Raw genomic sequence first — 14,431 nt, forward strand, 5'->3', positions numbered from 1 at the left:
TTAGTGTCCACACTTCCATATCGAAGCTGCCCTCCTGTTATGGAAGAGAGCCATGCCATCCCCACGGTGTTTGCTACCTGGTCCTTGGTGGTCACCATGGTAACTGTCACTTCTCAACTTAAAATACCAGGTCAAGAGAAGAGCCAATTGTTCTTGGATAGTTTGTAGTCTTGTCCAGCACCTCCAGGGTCCTCTGCACTTGCAGTAGATACTTATCCTTACAAGGACTCCCTTGCTCCAAAGAGAAAGGTCTTTTGTTGATGGACTTGATTTTCCAGGCTGCCCCATCTTTGTGTCGCTTCCAGCCCATTAATTATTTAGTTCCTGGTAAAGCTCTCTGAGATCACAAGATGAAAGGCCTGGTGGCAGTTCAAAGTCTTTCTTTTGATCATTATTCTAGTCAACATATTTTTGGAGAAGAAAATAGGTTTGAGATCACAGTGGAGTAAATTTCATAAAGAGCAGTGTGCAAGTAAGCCTCCAAAATGGACTTGAAATAGATACCCATGCTGCCCTGCTAACGGACAGACTCGGGCCTCGCGAGGATGTGGGTATGTGGGGTGTGTCACCATCCAGGTCACGCCAGTGTAACGCACGCTCTGTCACTCTCTTGGATGAGTACACGTGCCAGTCTTCTACAACTGTGGGAACCCAGGGAGCCTGTCGTGGCCGTGCAGGGTAAAGGGAGGGAGTGAGGAAGCATACCAGAGCAGGGATTTGGGTCAAGGGAAGATACGTCAGGGCTCACAGGTCAGTTGGCAGCAGCTTGCTGGAGACACTGAGGTCATCTCTGGACAGTTCAAAAATGGAGTGGCCTGGGACTACCCAAAGAGGCACTGGGCAGAGGAGCCTCAGTGTGACATTGTCTTCATGCTTTGAGTTTGGCCATGAATTAGGAGTCACAGGTGGCCTGCGCAGACACAGTACTTCAACTGATGAAATCTGTGTGTACCCCTTTGCCTCTGACCTTGAGAGGCGAAGCACGTTGTACAAGGGCTAGAACAACAGCCTCTGTGATGGGTGTTTCTTGGTTTCCTTTCTAAATCTGTGAGCAGGAAAAGAAGAACAATTAGGCACAACGTAGACCTGAAGCTTGAGGTTTGTGAATGAGGTTAACATGCTCTTATAATGCCACAGCATGAGCATCCCAGATAGCATCGACAGCTGCTTGATGCCCAAATGCCACCATCCTGAGTGGTTAAAGCAGACAGGGACCCAGTTCATGTTTTGTTTGGGCACAACCAGAAGTCTAGATCAAAGGGTTGTTTTTTTTTTGGTTTGTTTTTTAAATAACTTTATTTATTTATAAGCAAGAAAGAGAGAGGAGAGAGAGAAAATGGGCATGCCAAGGCCTGTAGCCACTGCAGCTGAACTCCAGACACATGTGCCACTTTGTGAACCTGGCTTTGTGTTGGGTACTAGGGAATTGATCCTGGGTCTTTAGACTTCTCGGGCAAGTGCCTTAACCATTGAGAAATCACTCCAGCCCATTGTATTTTTTAATGAAGGTCCAGCTTAGGGAAGATGGGAACCATGTGGGGAAATGATTTTGTTGGTCATTTAAAAAAAAAAAAGTACCATTTCCCCTGAATGGTGGCAAACACCTATAATCCCAGCACCCTGGAAATTGAGGTAGGAGTATTACAAATGCAAGTCCGGTTTGGTCTAAATAGCAAGACTCTAATTCAAACAAACTGAAATAATGGGGTGTGGGGACACAGGAGAGGCTATGGTGATGATTTACTTGGTAAAGCACTTGCCAAGCAAGTTTTAGAGCCTGAGTTTGGATTCCCACCCCCACCCACATAAATGCCAAGCAAGCTGGCTAGCTACACCACATGAATCAATAAAAGACCCTGTTTCTATAGATAAAGTGAAGAGCAATTGTGTTTGATACCTGATGTCAATCTTATCTCTACATGCATACCCATACCACACACATTGAAGCATGCATACATACATACACATACAACACACATACATGCCCACCCACATGGGAGCACACACACACACACACACACACACACACACACGCATGCATGCACACACACACAGCCAAGAAGTAAAGAAAGGATACGATATGGGAATCTGAAATTCTTAAATGGGAAGAAAGGCTAAGAGTAAACAGTGGCTGAAGTTTTAGGGCTTCAAATTTCCTTGTTTCAGCCACTTTTGTACCACTTCTTAGGGATTCCCTTTGTGGTGTGTTTCCACAGCATACCCTTCAAGTAACCAGCTTCCCGAGGATGGAGACCATGACATCAATAGTTCCCATATTGTCTCAATGGTCCCTAATGTTGCACCTTGGAAAGGGTGCCTGCCTTCTCAGGCTGACGGAAAGGTTTCACCACTAAATGAGCTCTGTACTTACAGGTTCTCTTGGGACTGAAGGAGAGGCATGAAACATGTGTTTGAAAGTAGGACTTTCAATGGTATAAGAGGATGTTATGAGTGAGTAATTTTTGCATCAGAACTTGAGCTCCCAAGAAAGAGCACACATATTCCTGACAGGATGGGTGTGGGTCTTCCAGGAAGGCGAGATGGAGTGTGTGTATGTGTGTGTGTGGGGGGGTGTTTAATTCCATTCAGACTCCACCCTTGACATGCATAGCTCCTCTCTGAATGAGCCAGCTGGAAGAAAATATGAAAGCAGATTATGAAAGACCAAATATGCATGAAACAGAGGGGCTCTCTGCAAGCGGCTTGCTCAACCCTCTCCTTTTCCAGCCTAGGGGAGGTGTGAGGAGGTGTCTGGGTCTTTAGGACAAAGAATACATCTGTTAGCTCTCTCTCTTCCTTTCTCTAAAACCACACCTCTGCTTTTGAGACTGAACCCTCTGCCTGTTGCAATGGCACCATCCATGCTGCCTCTTGTAGACATGTAAATTCACCGAGAATGTTCCTTTTGGTGAACAGGTGTGGGCTTAGCTAGGCGGGTTGCCAAGACCATTTCCCCTCGGCTGTCAGTCCCCAGTTAGGCCCGCCTCGCGCTGCTCACAGAACTGCCCTTGCTCCCCACTGCTAGACATGTGGGTGACTGTTTATTTGGTCACATTAAGCTTTGCTTTGTGTGACACAAAATCATTGCAAAACAATGCATTATTAAGAGTGTTTTCAAATAAAGGGGGGAGGTACTAGCAAGCTGTTACTGATTGTTTTATTGTAGAAAGGAAAATAAATACGTTAAAAAATATGTCTACAAAGAAGGTAGGAGCAGTTCCAAGGAGTGTTACGAGTGGAAACATTTGTTACAGTTTATTGATGTAGCTCTGTCAGACACGGCTGGGAGTGAACTCCAAGCAGGCATGTAAATGAGCGGCCGACACGTGTAGGTCCTTGTTACTTATACTGATACCAACGGGCCACATCCACTACGCTGTTCACATTCACTTAGTCGCATGGACAGACCATGAGGCCCTGTACAAATGAAGACTGGAGACAAACACTTCTCCATTGGGCTGCACTTTTGGTAGTTGAGAGAATGGACAGTTAGCAGAGTGAGACGTGAGCTGGTGAGTGATGGGAAAATGCTGGTGAGGCTCTTTTGACTTCCAGATGTTGAATTGATTGATCCAGGATCCTTCAGATATAGAAAAAGACACTCTAGTTCATCTTAGAGTCTAACATAGAGCTGTAAGTATAAGACATTAAGAATGACATGACTTGAGCTGGAGAGATGGCTTGGAGGTTAAGGCGCTTGCCTGTGAATCCAAAGGACCCAGGTTTGATTCTCCAGGACCCACGAAAGCCAGATGCACAAGGTGGCACATGCATCTGGAGTTTGTTGCAGTGACTGGAGACCCTGGTGTGCCCATTCTCTCTCTCTCTCAAATAAGTAAATAAATGAAAAGAAATATTTTTTAAAAGAGCAAGTCATGCACACAGTCTCACTTGGCCCTCACAAAACCCTGGGAGGTTTAGAGCATAAGTTATTCTTATTCTTCCCATAATTCCCCAACAAATGCTATTTCTCAGAGTATGTGGAGAACTAAAAGTTGCGTGGCCAGTAAGTACCAGAGTTACCAGTTTTCTGCAGGGCCTTTGTCTCATTTCTCTGACAGATCCTCTCTGGATGCCCAACCTATGTCAGGCGTGAGCACACAGCAGTGAATAGCATGGGAGATGCACGGTGTTCAAGGGGATCTCCCTGTTGTTTCCACAGAAGGACAGTGAGCGCAGGGCAGGGAGCAGAAAGTGGGTTACTGTGAGTGGCATGTCTTTAGGGTGATCAGGGGAAATCTTTCTGAGAGGTGACATATGAGTAGGCCCCTAGAGAGAGGGAGAAAGTGAGCAGGCCTCGGAGATGGACGTGTTTTCCAGGCTGAAAAACCTTCCTACGCATAGGCCTTGAGGCGAGGATTGTGCCCCATTTGTTTGAGGAATTAGCAGTGTTGCTTATGAGAGTATGGTCTATGTAGGAAATTCAGAGAGAAAACCAGAGGCCAGACCAAATGGGATCCTTGTAGGCAAGAAACTTCCAGGGGTGAATGGTCAGTCTATGTAGTGAGTGGAGACCAGAGTGGCGGGAAACCAGCTGGGATTCCACAGATGGTTTTGAGGTGAGAGGTGATGAGGGAGAAGATGGGAGGGAATAAAAGTCAAGAAGAGTCATCAAGATTGGGTGATGAATTGATAATGGGTGTGAGAAAAATAAAGGGGATATTGCTTCATATTGCTTCTCAGTTTTTGGCTCAAGCAACTGGGTGCATATTGGCATCAAGTTTTGAATTGAGGTTTAGGTGCAGGGCCTAAAAAAATCTGCTTTTGCCTGTGTTATGTCTGAGGTGCTTACCAGGCAATAAAATGGATATATTGAGCAGGTGTGTATGTGTGTGTGTGTACACATACATTACATGTATACATATATTCATTACATATATTCTTTCTGTGTTTAGGGGAGATTGGGCCTGGAGATATAAATTTAGAAGAATGGTTCTAGAAGTGGTATTTAAAGTTATGAAACTGGATGGCATCACCATGAGAGTTCACTTAGATGGGGAAAAGACCTAAATTCTCCAACTTTTAGAACTGTCAGATAGTAGATTCCAAGGCTATTCTTTTATAGTTGAACTTATTTATGTGTCAGACAAAGAGAAACTCACTGGGTGAAGTCTCTAAGGAGTGAAGGAGTACCTGAAGTCTTAGGAAGAGGGTGGCACGGTGGTCCTGTGGACTCGGGATTGATGACTCAGAATGGGTGTGCAGGTCTTAGTGAATGGTGGAGAAACCCATCTGCTTCTTCACTGCTCAGGGTCTTCAGTGAGATGCAGAAAGGGTCTTCCATCTTGATAACTGTGACACAGTCCATGCTCAGCCGAAACTTTCCCAGACAAGTGTCACTAGAAATGAAGAACTTCCTCCAGTTCTGTCTGGAGCACGGGGAAAGATCTGGCAGATATGAGTGAAGAGTGTGGTTCTTGGCAATGTGAGGAAAGCGGCAGGCAGGGAGAGGACCCGCTGGGCCAGAGGCTGCTGGGATGGCTGGTCAGATCCAGTTCAGGGTTGCCAGTGGCCCTGCTCTGGAGAAGTAAGGACAATTTTGGTTTTACTGTATTTCAGATAATAAAATGGTGGGATGAAAGTTCAGACAAATCTCTGAAGACATTGTTGGAAGGGGTGGAGCCATGGTATTAATGGCTAAAGAAGAGTGTGGAGGTCCAGGAAGTTAACTTTTTTCAAAAGATGGTGCCCATTTTTTGTGGTTGAGGTCAGCTTGGAAGAGGAGGTGACTGGGAAGAGCCAGATGAGCATCTTTCAGGAGGGCTGGCAGGGCTGAAGGCTGCAGGTGGTGGGAACTCCACAAGAAGTGAAGGAAGCACATCTAGGGTGATTCCTGGCATGGGTACACGGGCTCCTCTTTCCTTACGGAGTAAGAACACACAGGTGCTTGCCAAGAATGTGGAGGGATGAGGGGAACTGGAAGCCTGAGGGGCAAGAGAACTTTGAAGTCGCTGTGTTGGAGGTAGTGAACTGTGTTGGTCAGGAGAGGGAGTAGGATTTCCATGTGGAGTAGCCATGTTGGAAGAAGGGAACTGTGTTGCTCAGAGTAAACAGTAGGATTTCCATGTGGAGTACCGTGTTGGAAGAAGGGAACTGGGTCTCAGGGAAAGGAGTAGGATTTCCATGTGGAGTGCCGTGTTGGAAGAAGGGAACTGTGTTGGTCAGGAGAAGGAGAAGGATTTCCATGTGGAGTGCTGTGTTGGAAGAAGGGAACTGTGTTGCTCAGAGTAAACAGTAGGATTTCCATGTGGAGTACCGTGTTGGAAGAAGGGAACTGGGTCTCAGGGAAAGGAGTAGGATTTCTGCACAATCCTAAGCGTCTTCTTGAGGTTGCTGGTGGTGAAATGAAAGTGAAGCTCACCAGCTTCATTGTGCACTCTCTTCCTTTCCTCTCCAGTGCCACGCTATGCTGCTTCAGGACCATTTCGAAGGAGCAAGACACAAGGTCACCAAGAAGGTATCCAGGGAATTACCGTAGAGATGAGTCTGAATAGGGAACAGTGTGGGAAACGTTCACAGTAAGAGAATCATGTTGAGAGCATAGGGTCCCCACACTGCTTCCAGACCCATGGTGCCGTGACAGGATCAGGAAATCACAAGAATCTAAAAAGTCTTACAGTATCCAATCAGTAACGCCCTCCACACAGGTGTGTTTATTTCCTTTTTGGCCCCCAGGCCAGCACTGTTCTCACTTGTGCTCGTGGGAACTCATTCCCCTCCCCCATCTCTTACACTCTTATCCCCTGGAGTGCATGACTCCTTTTCCTTGAGAGGAGCCCACACTCCTTTTCTGCACCATGCGTGCTCTGTGCTGCCGAGGCCCGTCCATCTGGAGCCCATCTTCGGCGGGGAGCTCCTGGAAGACCCACACGCCTTTTGCATCCTGCTTCTCATGCAGTGGATACTCTTCATGATGTAATACTTCTTCCCAGCTCCAGGGTGCAGGGGTGGGGACAGTGGCTCTGAAGGGAGCAGGCAGCCTTCTTTCTACATGGGTGGATGTATTGCTTTCTCCCATGCGTTCTACAGTGATGTATTTGATGAGCTTTGTACTCACTCCCGTCCCATGCTTCCAACTTCGGCAAACACCTTTCTTCAGGCTGGGACGTCTTCGGCACATAACTTTATTTTGGGTAGGATGTCTGTTTGCTCCTTGGTGTTCACCTTGTGAGATGTGGGGGTGGGGGGCAGGGGCAAGCTATTCTGTTAGTCACTTCTGTTAGCTCTCCTCTTCCCACTAACCAGCATCCTCACCTTTTGCAGGGGCCACCTTGGGGCTTCTGTGATGTGAGCTCAGAATTTTAGGAGTTCTTGCAAGAGCAGATAAAAGTCCCAGTGTTTTTTTTTCCAGTATACAACTCAGGATGCCCAGAAATTTGTTGGCAGTTTTGAAGCTATAAAGTGCATTAAGCTAAATCTGTAGAGTTGACCCACGGTGATGTCTGCTTCTCCTTGTGCCATGACTCACCCCTCACAGACCTTCCTTTTGAATGTTTTCAGATGCTTTTTGATACCTGAATATTACCTGGACCTCAGCCAGGTAGAAGGTCATTGCCATTCTGTGCCCAGTCAGAGTCCCGAGTGCTCCTTGAAGTCAAACCCATTCGCTTAATTCTTCACATCCAGGAAGAAGTAAATACCATCCCAAACAGAACAATTACAAAGAATGACATCACTTGGAAACAGGGAAGTGTAGCTGAATCTTAGACTTCCTATTGCTTCAAAATTACTTAAAAATTGAGCCAAGCTGATGACTCACACAGAGATGCCGATGTTATCACGTGGAAGTCACAGTAGGGGCTGGGTTGTCACCCTCCTCCTGGGATTGTGACACTGTGGTTTTTCTCTCTCATGCTTGACAGTGATCTCTGACCTTACCCAGTGCTTGTGGGGCCCTGGAAGGCATTGTAGAGAGCCAGTGAGCACCCTACATGGGTTTGGTGGGTCCTCTAGGGAACATGTTTGTGGGGGGATGCTGAGCTAATGCATGAGGCTGAGCTGTGATTTCCTGTCCACTATTGGCTGTGTGACCACAGTCAGGCATGAAACCTTAGTCTCTTTAGCTACAATATGAGGACAAATAAAATGCTGAATCATAGGTTATTGAAAGAACTCAATAAAATCATACATTTAAAATACTTAGGGGCGGGAGAGATGGCTTAGTGATTAAGGCACTTTCCCGAGAAGCCTAAGACCCAGGTTCCATTTCCCAGGACCCATGTAAGCCAGATGCACAAGGTGGCACATGCATCTGGAGTTTGTTTGCAATGGCTGGAGGCTCTGGTATGCCCTTTTTCTCTCTCTATCTGACTCTTTTTCTTTCTCACTCTCAAATGATAAAATAAAATAAGGTAAATTAGTATGGTACTTAGTACATTCTTAATACATACTATTAAGGTTTTTGGCTTCAGTGTGTATTTGTGTGCATATGCAGGGTGCGTGTGTGTGCGTGTGCACGTGAGGAGGCCAGAGGACAACCTCAGGTGTCATTCCTCAGGCACATGCGCTTTGTTTTTGAGCAAGGACCTTTCACTGGCTGCAGCCTGCCAAGTAGATTAGGCTGATGAGCCGTAGAGCCACTGGGACTGACCTGCCTTATTTACTTACACTGGGGACAGCATCGTGCTACGCTGTCAGGCTGTCCTCTATTTATGTCTCACCCAGGCGCTGGGATTATGGTGTATGGAACCCCCCAAGTCACATTATCATTGTTTTAAAGTCGACTTCTCTTAGCCCTATGCAGAACCTGGATGGCCCTGGCTTCCTTTCTCTGAGTCCCACTGTCTTTCTCTGAAGCAGAGCTGATATGAGGGTGGAATTCTGCAGACGCCTAGCATAGCTTCTGAGCCCTTGCGCTACATTGCCTCGGAGCCTCTTTGTAGAAATGCTACAGGAAGATGTGCCTTGCACAACTGATCTCTGTAGATCGGATGAAAGTCAAGAACTCTTTCCTATACCCACTGCTTCCAATTCACAGCTACAGAGAGCAGAGATCCACTGGTCCCGAGAATGCGCCCGTTCCACTTGAAGGGGTAGATGGCTCTTTGTTTGTCTTCTCCCAAGTGCAGTGTCTATAGAAACAGAGGAAGCATCTCAAAGAAGGAGGCTGCTGTGGGCATCCAGGCTAGAGATTTCCTTACAGTGTTTGAAGTGGGGTTGTTGCCAAAGGAACTTAGAGGCAAGAGGGACCAGGACCCTGAACTGCTGGTGCAGAAGAGACTGCAAGGAAGATAAGCTGAGAAAATGCTCCGCTCTTCCTTCTTGCCCTTCTTTCTCCACACAGTCACCCCAAGTGATCGCTGGCATAGCAGACTGGCCGCTCATGGGAGAACACATCCTCCTGGTGCTTGACAAGCCTGGGGTCAGTCTCGCGTCCCACCCCTTGCTTCTTAGAGTTCCAGGAGTCACACCTGTGAAATGGAGAGGATGGTTCCTATCTTCGCACATCCCCGTGTCTATCACGTGTCAGAGGAGATAGCTGGATGCTGCCCTGCTCCGTGGGAGCTGCCCAGCCCCCAACTCCCACCTCCTCTTGCTCGCTTCAGTACAACACATCTGCTAAACAGAACTATCGCTGAAATCCTTCTTCTTTAACAGAAAAAGTTTTGCCTGCCATAAAGCATTAGCAAATAGTGGTTGAGTTGAAGGATTTCGGGGAAGAACTATATAAGAGCATGTAGCATGCAAGCTCATTTGATTTGTAGACAGACTGAGATGGCTTCTCACCATGAAACCCACTTGAGGTTCTGTTAAATAAAGAACTAATGTTCTCTGCCCTCAACCCTTCTTTCTCTCATGCAAATCCGAAACATTAATCCTCGTGGCTCTCTGGTCTCTTGGATATGGGAAAAACTCATAACCTAACTTTTTTTTTTCCTCCCTGAAAATCACATAATTGTAAGTGCTCGTAACTTCTGAGTGCAATTTCAACCTTCTCATTGATAAGGCAATAACCCAAGCAAACAACATTAGATGAAGCTACAAGTCTGAGTGTGGAGATGGAGGCATTATTTGGATGAGATGAATTGAAGTTCTCTACGAAGTTGCACAAATTCTTGCAGGCGGAATAGACTTTGGGTCGAGCTATTAGGCTGAGCTATTAAGTTTCCCGGCTTCTAGTTCGTCTTCCTGAGATCCATGGCACAGCTGCATTCCAGTCTGCACACTGCTTAGACCTGGCTGCAATTGTTAGGAAATGTACATAATGGTCCTGAGGTCAACTCAATCGGCTGGTGCCTTAAACTTGTTTTTTCTTCATCTTTTTAACAAATGCCATACAAGCTTCTTAATGAACGATTGTTGTGTGTGTGTGTGTGTGTGTGTGTGTGTGTGTGTGTGTGTGTGTGTGCAGGCTCACCTGTGTGTGTGTGAGCCAGATGACATCTTAAGGTGTCATTGCTCATTCTATATCTACCTTTTTAAAAAGATATCTATTGTATTTCTATTTACTTGAAAGGGGAGAGAGACAGAGCACCAGTGCCTCTTGCCAATGTAAATGAAGTCCAGATGTGTGTGCCATTTTGTGCATGTGACTTTACTTGTGCACTGTGGAATCAGACCCAAGCCATCATGCTTTGCAAGCGAGTGCCTTTAACCGCTGAGCCATCTCTCCAGTTCGCCTCTGTCCACCTTCTTTGAGTAAAAGTCCTTCACTAGCTCGCTAAGTAGACTAGCTGGCCAGTGAGTCTCAGGGATCTGTCTGCAGCACTGGGATGGCAACAATGTGACACAACATCTAGCTTTTTTGTATTTTACCAACTAAGCCGTCTCCCTAGCCCTGAGCCTTCTTTATCACTGGTCCTGAATGATGGCTATAAGACCCGCCCTAAACTCAAGAATCAATGTTTTCTTCTTTGTTTTTATGTCCAGGTCATAACTCCTTGGAGTCACCAACAAGCATGCCTTCTCCTCCCCCTGATCATTTTGTGTGGAATCTGACCTGGATAATGAAAGATTCCTTCCCTTTCCTGTTCCATCGCAGTCGATACGGTGAGTGAAGTTTTGATCATTTGTTATGATGAACTGTTACTGTCCTGTAACTAAGGGAGCCATGGCTTCCAGTTTGTGATCAATTTTGTTCCAGGAATCCCTCAACACACTATAAGCAAAACACATATGACTGTACCCTCCATGCGTTGTTGGTACTTCATCCCACCAGACCGTTCTGGCTGAGCCGTTCAAACGGCATTGAGTACACTGGAGGAAGCTAAGGGCCTTTGTGCTGCCATGTTCCGCCCTCCAAGTGTGTGTGCTTCCCGACCCCTCCTCACCAAGCATTCAGTGCGGTGCTTACGTGCGCTTGGCCGTAGCTCTCTGGATCCCAGGCTCTTTACACACAGCATCTTTTTGTTGTTGGCTTATAGCTTTCTCGGTGGGGTCTCGCTCCCTCTGCAGTCCCAGGCTGACTCCACCTCAAGGTGATCCTCCTTAGCTCTGCCTCCCAAGCTTCTGGGATTAAAGGTGTGTACCACCACACCTGGCAAAACATAGCATCTTTCAAGGAAGGCCATACGTCTTCCTTCAGTGACTCCCTTACATCCGAGTAATTCCTTAAAGTTTCTCAAACATGTGGTTTGATATTATTTCTGCTTACTTGATTCTGTTCTTGTCCCAGAGTGGCCCACTTCCATTTTTTTTTTTACATATATGGAAACTTAATCTGGCAATATTACATTGGGTGGGCCTACTAGTTACAAAGATAGGAACTTTTTAGTTATATTTACCATTTCTCACAGAAAGCCAGCAACTGAGCCTATGAGCTGCTGTCCTGGAAGTGTTAGAACCACTCAGAGTATTTCATGGTGTCGGGTTTGGTACGGGGTAGAATATTTAAATGGGATAGAATTCCCCACTCTCATGCTTAGTGCCTACACAGCGGCTCCTAGCAGCTGGGCCTCTGCAACAGGAAAAACGGGGCTGGAGGAGAGCTGGTGCATTTCCAGGGAAACATCCTCTTTGTTGTGGTGAGGTCCCTGAGACTGGTACCAGTCCCACTTTACCCCTCACAAGTAGGACACTGCCAAAGACTTGTATATGATGAATGGATGCACAAGGCCTCCAGAGATGGAATTCTCTCATCAGGCCTGAGCCAATTAAGTATTTATGAACCCAGCACAGCACTGTGTTCAGGATGCCCTCTAGGCATATTTACCTATTCTTGCTACTCAGCCTGTGCCTTTGGGCCTGAGCTATTTAAAGAACACCTAACAGAGATGTTCCACCCACTGTAGAAGAGCTTCAGTCTGAAGCCTACTGCCCTCATCTATTACACAGTTAGTCTTGGCTCACATTAATAATACCTTTCATTTCAAACCTTTAAAACTAGTGTCAAAAGCCCTATGGCAGTTGAGGATTATACTTTGAGCTGAGATGTTTCCCGCTACTCCTAAGCATCCCCAGAGGGAGGGAAGAATCAGTGTTCTCAAGAGATTCGTGATAAGAATTACTACTTGATTTTATTTAAGCCAGACACTGAGTGTCATCTTACGATAAAGCCAAGTGTCTATAAATAATTGAAATCTGGTGCTTTGTGTGGTGAATGCTTTGTGACCAGATTTGTAATACGGCTGGTCTTCAGAGAACGCTTCACGTTTCCTCCCAAAGTTACCCAGCATCTCTGCAGAAGGACAACTTTATAGCGTGAGCCGTGTGCAGAGGAAGTAGGGGTGTGTGTTCTGCACACTGCTCTTCCCCATGGGGCCTGTTGGGGGAGGGTGCAGACTGACAGAAGAAAGGCACAGGGGTTTACAAAGCCCCTCTTCAGCCACTGCTTGTCCTTGGCCAAAGCCCACCTCTCTCTGAGCCCCCACCTTCCTTATGTGTCCAAGAGGTGCTATGACCATCTGGGGCAGGCTTCCCCAGCTCCCTCTCAAGTTCTCCGTGGGCCCAGAGCCCTAGGTTTCACATTTTGGTAGAGAAGACCCAACCCATTGGCAGTTCCTACCCACACGCTGGGCCTGGGCACTAAGGTCAGCACCGTCACTAGTGTTGACTCCAGCAGAAAGGGCCACTGCTTGCTGACTGGGTGGCTCCCTGTTGGAAAGCCTTTCCTTCTTCCTACCCTATTAATTCTGTGAGAGTCGTGACAACCCCATGATCCCCACCTGCTCCAGCACCTCCGGATCCACCTCTGTGTGTCTGGCCCCATGTCACATGCTTGAGCTGAGGCAAACTGAAGGATCGGTAAGATCCAGCCCTACGTTTGAAAGTTCATAGGCCAGATAAATAACCTTGTAGGCAGCGAGCCTCATTGACACACAATGAGTGACTTTGGGGACTCACTCCGAGACCTGTCACAGAACAAGCCAAAGGTGGAATTAGGGCCAAAGCCCGCCATCGCCTTAGTGGTGTTTCGCCAGCAGGCTCATTGGTGATAAATCCATACCTTTCAACTGCCAGGAAAGACATTTTAAGAAATGTTAACAACTTCATTAATTTTAAGTCCTCAAACATGGGCAGAGAAATCTGACTGGAAAATTGTCGCCTGAAGAGATAGTTCTTCATGTCAGAGACATCCCAAAGTGTCAGCAAGGCAAGAGTAGAGCTTCCTGTTGCCTGGCTGGCTTCAGCTGGCTTCTGGCGGGACAGGCGGGCCAGTGAGGACAGAGTCAACAACCCAACCATGGGCCACGAGATGGACCATGAACCACCAGTTCTCTCTCAGGCAGGCTGTCCATCCTGAACAGAGTGACTTTCTTTCTTGCTGGTGTTTTATGGGAAGAGATGAGTTAGAAAAAGGCTAATAAGATTTACTCACCCCCAGCCTGTAATTATCTGCTTGAGGAAAAAGTTTGACCTACCTTTTTGAAGGCTCCCCATATTTCTTCTAATTTACGTCGGGACCTTTTATGTTGTGTAAAATAGATTCTCTTCAGTGGCATTCAGTATCAGACTCCAGCTCTTTCTTGAATGACGATCGCCTGCTAATTTCATCACGAGGAGCTGAGACCCGCACATTCTTCCCCCAGGGCCTTGGGAGGGGCGGATGTCTGGAGAAAGACGTCTCGTGTTTGCTTTTATCACCAGCTCCCGTGTCCTTAGACTTATTTATAGGCTTGGCTAAAGAAATGGGCTTAAGTGCACGCCCAGGTACGAATGTGCCCATCAAGTCTTAATGGGTGCTATGGGGCTGAAGCCATTTTGGGTGGTGAAAGGGGGCTGGCTGTACTACCTTGAATTCTGGAGTCCTGGGGACAAATGGTTCCCTTCTCAATGGTAACTCATGTTTACTGCTCTGAGTATGAAGAGAATCACATCAACTTTAATGTATCCATGTATATATGTATGTATGTGTACACATATATATATATATATATGTTAGAAAGAGAGAGAAGAGAAAGAATGGGTACACCAGGACCTTTAGCCACTGCAAATTAACTGTAGACACAGGCACCATCATGTGCATCTGGCTTTTGTGGTTCCAGGGGAGTTG

General features: G+C 46.7%; 1 protein-coding gene across 1 annotated transcript in view; it reads left to right on the forward strand.

Annotated features, from left to right (window-relative positions):
* Positions 1 to 14,431, forward strand: part of Alk (ALK receptor tyrosine kinase) — a 747,750-nt gene that overhangs the window by 213,246 nt on the left and 520,073 nt on the right. The window contains exon 2 of the mRNA XM_045149222.1: positions 10,870 to 10,989. Within this exon, the coding sequence (XP_045005157.1) occupies positions 10,870 to 10,989 (120 nt within the window). The remainder of the gene's footprint in view (positions 1 to 10,869; positions 10,990 to 14,431) is intronic.

Source organism: Jaculus jaculus, chromosome 5, assembly GCF_020740685.1.
Source record: "Jaculus jaculus isolate mJacJac1 chromosome 5, mJacJac1.mat.Y.cur, whole genome shotgun sequence".
In the NCBI taxonomy this organism is placed as follows: domain Eukaryota; kingdom Metazoa; phylum Chordata; class Mammalia; order Rodentia; family Dipodidae; genus Jaculus; species Jaculus jaculus.